Raw genomic sequence first — 10,473 nt, forward strand, 5'->3', positions numbered from 1 at the left:
ATTCCCAAAATAACATCATAAACATCAAATTAAACCTCAAAATCCATGAATTCTTTCAAACTTCATAAAACATCAAATTTTCCAATTTAGGTCCGAATCACATCAAACGACATCCGTTTTCAACCAAATTTCACAGGAAGGACTTAAAACATATATAAGATCTGTACCGGGTGCTGGAACCAAAATACGGGCCCGCTACCAACACGTTCTAATCAATTTTCATTTCAAATTTTCTTAAACAATTTCAGAAAACAATTTTACAAGAAAATTCATTTCTCGGGCTTGAGACCTCGAAATTCGATTCTGGGCATACGCCCAAGTTCCATATTTTCCTACGGACCCTCCGGGACCGTCAAATCACGAGTCCGGGTCCGTTTACCCAAAACGTTGACCAAGGTCAAATTTATTCATTTTAACATCAAAACATAGCATTTTTCATAGAATTTCTCATTTAAGTTTTCCGGCTACGCGCCCGGAATGCGCACGCAATTCGAGGCGACTCTAAATGAGATTTTCAAGGCCTCGGAGTCATAGAATTCAATTAAAACAGGTGATGACCCCTTTGGGTCGTCACAATCTCGTCTATACTTCTTTGAGATTAGGCGGGATACTTACTGAGTACACGCTGTTTTTGTACTCATGCTACACTTGCTTTGCATTTTGTTGCACAGGTACAGGTACTTCTACTGGCCTATTGGGCGTAGTAGCACGGGCGACCCGGAGACTAGGTGAGCTGTATTTCCTCGAGGCGACCCGCAGCTAGTATAGTCTCTCTCCCAGAATTTTATTTATTTCCTGTCCAATTTGTATTCCGGACAGTTGTTGTACTTTAATCGATTTCCTAAAAATTGCTCATGCACTTGTGACACCGGGTTCTGGGATGGTTATGAAGTATCTTGTATTGACTGTTTGTCATTTAAATTTGATTTGAGACGATTATCTTTTTAAATGGTAAATTCAAAGGTTGAGACAATTATCTTTTTAAATTGTAAATTCGAAGGAAAATCCTAGATTTCAAAGGTATTAAAACGAGAATTTGATTAAGTACTTTGGTTGGCTTGCCTGACAGTGGTGTCCGGCGTCATCACGACCCTTAGTGGATTTTGGGTCGTGACACTCCTACCTTGTGAAAATAGAAAGGATGTTTCCGATAGATCCTCGGCTCAAGTAAAGATAAAAAAGAAGCAATAGCAACAAGCACTGTGACATATGGTCATAGAAAAAAAAACATCTTTCGTGTTAATTAATGATATAGTGATGAATGATTGATTACATGGTGATCATTGGGAAGATGCAGCTGTACTCCGGGAGCAGTCATTAATCTTCTTTTCTCGACGTCTTCTTAAATACTGCAAAATCAAAAAGAAAAAAGAAAAATCTTCACATTATTTCTAAATCAGTGGAATTCTTGAAAGTATGACATAAAAAGGAAGAAACAAGAGAGACTATTGACCTCTTCTGCAGTTTGGCAGAAGCAAAGCATGTAAGGTTTTAATATGCATATGTTCGAATCAAGAACTTTTCTTGAAATTTAAAAGTAAAAGAAAGCAAACTTTTGATGATTTTAGCAATTTTGTTATCACTTAGCTTACTCCTCAACACTGGTTTGGTACAATTACACACAGTGGCGAAGCCAGAAAATTATTCAAGGGTGTTCAAACTTGAACAAGAAAAAAAAAAGTTCTCAACAAGAAGGTGGACTGAAAAATTTAAATCAAACAACTGATATCGAGCTAAATTATAAAAATACGGGTAATAGTACGAACAATTCGATATAACGAAACTGATATAAAGAAGCGTCGAAAAGAGATTCTACTTATTACAAAATTCTACTTATTACAAACGTACTCGACGGGGCTTCATCTCTTGAAATGTTTTTATAATAGACTCATTAGAAACAATACTAAATACTTCTATTTCTACATAAGGCACTATGCAACCGCCTAAAAAGTCATCATCCATTCGATTCCGCAAGTCATTCTTGATAAACTTCATTGCTGAGAAAGCTCTTTCAACGGTTGCAGTGGCAACAGGAAGAAGCAACGCAAGTTTCACTAAGAGGAATACAAGAGGATAAACTGAATGCTTCTTTGTCTTAACTAATATTTTTGAAAGATTAGAACCCATTTAGATTGGAGAACCTTTCATCAAAATCACGAACATCAATAATGTAACTCGCAAGTTGATTCTCAAGAGCATTCATCCTAAATTCATCAAAGTCATCAGGATACAATTCAGCCATCTTCATTATTTTTCTGATATCAAAACTTGAAAATGCGTCAATTGGATTCAAACAAGCAAATCCATGAAGCAACTCAGTCGTCACTTCGTCAAAACGATCATTAAGTTCTTGAACTTGCCAATCAAGAACTTTACAAAACACATCAACACGATAATGATGAAAGACAGTATAAGCAGCAGGTTTTCGCCATGATCTTCCAGAGTTAACATATAGATCATCAAAATTAGGCACCAAAATATCATGCTTGATACAAAACATAGAAACTTTATCAACAAACAAATCTCATTCATCATCCCTTCTTAAAGTTTGCAATCTTTTCTTCGCTACTTGAACAAGTAGCATGGCATTTGCAATATCTTGCTCTTTTTTTTGTAAGGATACATTCAGCTCATTTGTGATCCCCAAAATATCTGTCATTAAATGCAACAAGAAAGCAACTTTATATGTTTGACAAGCTTCGAGATACCCTGATGCCTTAGCTCTATCATCTAAAGTACCTGCATCTTCAACAAGTGTGTCAAGAACATCAACAATAGAGCCAAACATACGAATAAAGTTTTCAAACGACTTGTAGTGAGATCCCCAACGAGTATCCCCAGCTCTAACAAGACCGAGTTCTTGATTCAAGCCTTTACCTGTTTTTAGTTCACCCATATCTAATGCCTCTTGGAGTTTTTCTTTTTGAGAACCTCTAAATTCATCCATACGTTTAAAAGAAGCTCCCAACACATTCAAAATATTTGAAACCAATAATACAAGTTCACCTACTTGAACACACTTCTTAGAAACCGCAACTAGAGTCAATTGAAGTCGATGTGCAAAACAATGAATAGAATGAGCCGATCTACTTTCTTGTTTAATCAACTTCTTAAGACCTTTAATATCACCTTGCATATTGCTTGCCCCATCATAACATTGTCCGCGTATAGAAGATAAACTTAAAGAATGATGAACAAGTACATCGACAATTACTTTCTTTAGAGATAAAGCACTAGTATCTCGAACATGAACCATGCCAATAAACCTCTCCATCACACTTCCTTTTTTATCGACATACCGTAAAACAATAGCCATTTGCTCTTTGCGTGACACATCTAAAGACTCATCAACTAATAAAGCAAAGTAGTCACCATTTAGATCCTCTATGATAGCCTTAATAGTTTCTATCTTACATGCAGTCACAATTTCTTTTTGAATATCTGAAGAAGTCATCTTATTGTTTTTTGGAGCATGTTTCAACACAAAGGGTTCAATCTTGTCATATTTAGCCGCATACCATGAAAGAATTTCAATAAAATTACCTTTGTTCAATGACGTTTCACTTTCATCATGACCGCGAAAAGCAAATCCTTGAGTCAAAAGAATCCTTACCACATCAACTGAAGCATTTAAGCGAAGCCAATACTCACGCTTAGTTTGATCAGACTGTTTGTCAAATGCAGCAATAATAGACTGTTTTTGCTGCATTAGATCATCACAATTTCTATTTGCTTTGTTGTGAATACTATTTGGCAAACCAACATGTTTCTTAAAACATTCTTTTTTGTTCCAATTCCTAAACCCTTTACTCGAAAAAACATCACCACCACCTTGCTGAATACTTTCGCCCTTAAATAAATAACAAGGTAAACAATATGCAGCATCGGTACTTACACTATACTCCAACCAATTAAATTCATCAAACCATAGAGGATTAAAAAGACGCATAAATCCAGAAAAGTGAGATTGAGGGAAGTCATGATATCGAGGTTGGCAAGCACCACCTTGAATGTATGCCCTCCTTATTTCATCGCGATGGTTTGGATGATACTCCAATATTGGAGTTCTTTCAGCTGGGTCGGATTGTGGAGCAATTGTATCAATTTCTTGTCTTAGAGAAGAATGCGAGGGAAACTCTGATTGATCGGCATTTTGAGACGCCGAACTTATTTTTGGTACTTTGTTGTAAAATTTCAGAAAATTCATTGCAACTTCAATCTGTTGAATGTATAAACTAGTTTAAACATATTACTCCTCAACAATTAAATAAACAAAAGGAACATATCAATAATTTGTGTTTGAATTTACAACAAGCAATATACATAAATGCTAACTAATTACTTATTACTCCTAGTGTACTGTCCCAAAAATATTTATCACACCAAAAATNTTCATCTGACAATTTTGTAAGAGTTTATTGTAATAATATTATGACATCTCATACAATAGTTATTTTGTAGTATTTCATAACTATCTTATTAAGTTGCTATAAATAATAATCTTGCTAAGGCTTAATTAACTCATGAGAATATTGTATTTAGAAGCCCAATAAACTAAATGAAAGAAAGGGAAAAGTCCACAAAATTTGGACCTATCTAGCCCATCAGAAAATTTTCAAGCCAGCCCACAAATATATTTTTTTTTAAAATAATAACAATCCAATACTTGCAGCCCAATCTTTCAACCCATTTCCCCCAACCCTAACGCTTTGTCTCACTCCCTCTATCCCCATCAGAGTCGCCAATATGTTATAATCTAATTTGACCCGTGTTAAAATGGGGTATAACAGTCAAAATACTCACGAACTGCTAAGAAATACTAAACACAAAGGTCTGAAAGAAAACATAAGCTGTTTGTCTCGAATACAATGAGGCAACAGGCTAAAAAGAGAGAATAAGGGAGACGCCGGGCTTGCAGACGCATGCAAGGCTACCTCGGGGCTCACCGGGCTGGAGGCCTACTCCCGTACTAATACTGCTGTTGCTGCTGCTCGAAACCTGGACCTGTGCAATTAGCACAGAGTGTAGCATCAGCACAACCGACCCCATGTGCTGGTAAGTGTCTGGCCTAACTCCGGCGAGGTAGTGACGAGGCTAGGACCAGACTCCAGATAAACCTGTGCTGACATATATATACAAGTACAACGGAAAAATAGCAACAAAATAACAATTTAAGCTGGGGAAGGGAACATGCTTTAGGGGTGACCGATAGAAACAAAATATCAGGAATAATGGTACGTACATCTACAGTTCAACTCCTAACAATAACGAAAAGATAAGGCAACTTTCATATTCAACTGATCTTGTTGCAGGCGTGCAACCCGATCCCATTTCTCAATATCTCGTGGTAGGCGTACCACCCGCTCCCATTTCAATGTCACTCGTGGTAGGCGTACCACCGCTCCCATTTCGGTATCATTTGTGGTAGGCGTACCACTCGCTCCCATTTCAATATCATTTGTGGTAGGCATACCACTCGCTCCCATTTCAATATCATTTGTGGTAGGCGTACCACTCGCTCCCATTTCAATATATCATTTGTGGTAGGCGTACCACTCGCTCCCATTTCAATATATCATTTGTGGTAGGCATACCACTCGCTCCCATTTCAATATCATTTGTGGTAGGCGTACCACCCGTTCCCATTTTAATATCACTTGTGGTAGGCGTACCACCCGCTCCCTTTACTTTCAACACAATACACAATACAATCCCGGCAAGGGAACAATCAAATTAATACTCTTCCCGGCAAGGGAACAATCACAACAAGTCAAACATCCCGACAAGGGAGAGTCAGCTATAACCAATCCTATTCAACTTTTTCCTGGCACAACTAATACCAATATTTAATCACAACGTTCATAGGATCAAACAAGGGTACACAATTATCAAATTAAGACTCACGGTCATGCTTGACACCGACGCATGGATACTCGTCACCATGCCCATATGCCGTACTCAACACAAACAAGTAGCAATTATGACTCAACTCCTAATCCCTCAAGCTAGGGTTAAACCAAACACTTACCTCGATGTTTTGAACTCAACTCAAGCCTCAACTATAGCTTTGCCCCGAGATTTCACCTCCAACCCGCTCGAATCTAGCCACAAATTGCTCAATTACTTTACTAAACACTAAATGAATCAATTTGAATGCATAAAAATGAATTTCCCAAGTTTTTTCCCAAAAATTCCAAAATCGCTCCCGGGCACACGAGGTCAAAACCCGAAGTTCGAACCAAAACCCGGTTACCCATTCCCCCACGAACTCAAATATGTAATTTGTTTTGAAATCGGACCTCAAATTGAGGTCCAAATCCCCAATTTTTGAAAAACCTAGGTTCTACCCAAAACCCCCAATTTCACCCATGAAAATCCTTGATTTTAAGTGGAAAACATGTTAAATGATGTTAATGAATGAAAGAACTGAGTAAAAATTGACTTGCAAATGATTTGGAATGAAACTTGTTCTTGAAAAATCGCCTAAGGAGTTGTGTTTTGAAAGTGGGGTGAGAAATGGCCTAAAATTCGACTAAGTATGAAAATTGCTGGGCTGTAGATATGAGAATTGCGAACTGGGGTTCGCAACCAAATGTGGGAATTGCGAACACTTGTTCGCATTTGCGAACTATGAGGATTCGCATTTGCGAACCATAAGGTCGCATTTGCGAAACCCCAGCCTTCGCATTTGCGAGGCTCACTTCGCATTTGCGATTGGCTTCAGGCCTGGCAATTCTCGCATTTGTGAGCAGACCTTCGCAATTGCGAGCTTGCATTTGCGAGCCAGGCTTCGCAATTGGGAAGCCTGCAGGTCAGTTATAATAGCAAAATTCCCAAGGTTGAAAATGCACTCCGACACCTATCCAAAATCACCCGAGCCCTCGGAGGCTCCAAACCAAACATGCACACAACCTCAAAAACATCCTACGGACTTACTCACGCGATCAAATCGCCAAAATAACATCATATACATTGAATTAAGCCTCAAAATCCATGATTTCTTCCAAATTTTCATAAGACATCAATTTTCCATTTTAAGTCCGAAACACTTCAAACGACGTCCGTTTTCAACCAAACTTTACAGAAAGTGCTTAAACCTCATATAAGACTTGTACCGGACGCTGGAACAAAAATACGGGCCCGATACCATAAACTTTTATACAAATTTCATTTTCATTTTCCTTAATCATTTCCAAAAAACAATTTCACACAAAAATTCATTTCTCGGGCTTGGGACCTCGGAATTCAATTCCGGGCGTAAGCCCAAGTCCCATATTTTCCTACGGACCCTCCGGGACCGTCAAATCACGGGTCCGGGTCCGTTTGCCCAAAATATTGACCAAAGTCAAATTTAATCAATTTAATATCAAAACTTAGCATTTTTCTCACAGAATTCATATTTAAGCTCTCCGGCTACGCAGCCGGACTGCGCACTCAAATTGAGGCAACCCTAAATAAGGTTTGCAAGGCCTCGGAAGCATGGAATGAGTAAGAAAACAGGTGATGACCCTTTGGGTCGTCACATTCTCTACCTCTAAAACAACCGTTCTTCCTCGAACGGACAAAAGAAAGAAGTACCTGAGTCGGGAAAAAGATGAGGATAACGGCTCCGCATATCGGACTCGGACTCCCAGGTGGATGCCTCAGGAGGCCGACCTCTCCACTGAACACGAACAGAAGGAAAACTCTTGGATCTCAACTGACGAACCTGCTGGTCTAGAATAGCTACCGGCTCCTCCTCATAAGACAAATCCTTGTCCAACTGGACAGTGCTGAAATCTAACACGTGGGCTGGATCGCCGTGATACCTCCGAAGCATGGATATATGGAAAACTGGATGCACGGTTGATAAGCTAGGCGACAATGCAAGTCTATAAGCCACCTCTCCCACTCGATCAAGAATCTCAAACGGACCAATGAACCTAGGGCTAAGCTTGCCCTTCTTCCCAAACCTCATCACGCCCTTCATAGGCGACACTCGGAGCAATACCCGCGCACCAACCATGAAAGCTACATCTCAAACCTGATGATCTGCAAAGCTCTTTTGCCTAGACTGAGCTGAACGAAGCCTATCCTGAATGATCTTGACCTTGTCCAAGGCCTCCTGAACCAAATCCGTCCCTATCAACCGAGCCTCTCCCGGCTCAAACCATCCAACCGGAGACCGACACCGCCTACCATATAAAGCCTCATAAGGAGCCATCTGGATGCTCGACTGGTAGCTGTTATTGTAGGCAAATTCCGCTAAAGGCAAGAACTGATCCCACAAACCTCCAAAGTCAATAACACAAGCTCGAAGCATATCCTCTAGAATCTGAATAGTCCGCTCGGACTGACCGTCCGTCTGGGGATGAAATGCTGTACTCAACTCAACTCGTATGCCCAACTCTCGCTGGACTGCTCCCCAGAAGCGCGAGGTAAACTGCTTACCCCGATCCAAAATGATAGATACCGGCACACCATGAAGGCGAACAATCTCCCGGATATAGATCTCAGCTAACATCTCGGATGAATAGGAGACTGCCAGAGGAATGAAATGCGCTGACTTGGTCAGCCTATCAACAATGACCCAAACTGCATCGAACTTCTTCCGGGTCAACGGAAGTCCAGTAACAAAATCCATAGTAATCCGCTCCCACTTCCACTTGGGAAGCTCAATCCTCTGAAATACACCACCAGGCCTCTGATGCTCGTACTTAACCTGCTGACAATTCAAACAACGAGCCACATATGCTACAATGTTCTTCTTCATTCTACGCCACCAATAATGTTGCCGCAAATCCTGATACATCTTCGCGGCGCCCGGATGAATGGAATACCTGGAACTATGGGCCTCCTCCAATATCAACTCTCGAAGCCCATCCACATTGGGCACACAAACTCGCCCCTGCAATCTCAAAACTCCATCCGCATCTAAAGTAACCTGCTTGGCACCTCCTCGCTGCACCGTGTCTCTAAGGACACACAAATGAGGATCATCAAACTGCCGATCACGGATATGCTCCAATAATGAAGAACGAGCGACCGTGCAAGCCAACACACGACTGGGCTTAGAAATTTCCAGCCTCACAAATCGATTGGCCAAAGCCTGAACATCCAAAGCAAGCGGCCTCTGACTGACCGGAATAAAAGCAAGACTGCCCATACTGGCTGACTTCCTACTCAAAGCATCGGCCACCACATTGGCCTTCCCCGGATGATATAAAATGGTGACATCATAATCCTTCAACAATTCCAACCATCTCCTCTGCCTCAAATTCAACTCCTTTTGCTTGAACAAGTACTGAAGACTCTTGTGATCAGTGAACACCTCACACGCCACGCCATACAAATAATGCCTCCAAATCTTCAAGGCGTGAACTATGGCTGCCAACTATAAATCATGCACTGGATAATTCTTCTCATGAATCTTCAATTGCCTCGAAGCATAGGCAATGACCTTGCCATCCTCCATCAACACTGCACCAAGCCCAATACGGGAAGCATCACATAAACTGTATAAGGCCCTGATCCTGTGGGCAAAACCAACACCGGTGTCGTAGTCAGATCTGTCTTGAGCTTCTGAAAGCTCGCCTCACACTCATCCGACCATCTGAACTGGGCACCCTTCTGGGTCAATCTGGTCATCAGGGCTGCAATAGATGAGAACCCCTCCACGAACCGACGATAGTAGCCTACCAACCTCAAGAAACTCCGAATCTCTGTAGTTGATGCTGGTCGAGGCTAGTTCTTGACTGCCTCAATCTTCTTCGGGTCAACCTGAATACCTTCTGCTGATACAACATGACCCAGGAATGCAACCGAACTCAACCAGAACTCACACTTCGAGAACTTAGCATATAACTGACTATCCCTCAGAGTCTGAAGAACCACTCTAAGGTGCTGCTCGTGCTCCTCCTGACTGCAGGAATATATCAATATATTATCAATGAAAACTATCACGAATGAGTCCAAATAAGGCCTGAACACTCGGTTCATCAAGTCCATGAAAGTTGCTGGGGCATTTGTCAACCCAAATGACATGACCAAGAACTTGTAATGCCCGTACCGAGTGCGGAAAGCTGTCTTAGGGACGTCGGATGCCCTAATCCTCAACTGATGGTAACCAGATCTCAAGTCTATCTTTGAAAATACCCTGGCACCCTGAGCTGGTCGAACAAATCGTCAATCCTCGGCAGTGGATACTTATTCTTGATCGTTACCTTGTTCAATTGCCGGTAATCAATACACATTCTCATTGACCCATCCTTCTTCTTGACAAATAACACCGGCGCACCCCAACGTGAGACACTGGGTCTAATGAAACCCTTCTCAAGCAAATCCTGCAACTGTCCTTTAACTCTTTCAACTCCGGCGGGGCCATACGATATAGGGGGATGAAATGGGCTGAGTGCCCGGTACCAGATCAATGCAGAAACTCAACTATCCCGTGTCGGGTGGGCATACCCGGGCATGTTTGAAGGAAAACCGATC

General features: G+C 41.1%; 1 protein-coding gene across 1 annotated transcript in view; it reads right to left on the bottom strand.

The window, feature by feature from the left end:
- Nucleotides 1–1,280: 1,280 nt before the first annotated feature.
- The window catches only part of LOC109243215 (zinc finger MYM-type protein 1-like), a 9,843-nt gene continuing 650 nt past the window's right edge, over nt 1,281–10,473 (bottom strand). Inside the window, exons 3-6 of the mRNA XM_019410129.1 lie at nt 2,570–4,219; nt 2,158–2,485; nt 1,912–2,054; nt 1,281–1,349 (exon numbers count right to left, since the gene is read on the bottom strand). Coding sequence (XP_019265674.1) covers nt 1,281–1,349; nt 1,912–2,054; nt 2,158–2,485; nt 2,570–4,219 — 2,190 coding nt within the window. The remainder of the gene's footprint in view (nt 1,350–1,911; nt 2,055–2,157; nt 2,486–2,569; nt 4,220–10,473) is intronic.

Source organism: Nicotiana attenuata, unplaced genomic scaffold, assembly GCF_001879085.1.
Source record: "Nicotiana attenuata strain UT unplaced genomic scaffold, NIATTr2, whole genome shotgun sequence".
Lineage (NCBI taxonomy): Eukaryota > Viridiplantae > Streptophyta > Magnoliopsida > Solanales > Solanaceae > Nicotiana > Nicotiana attenuata.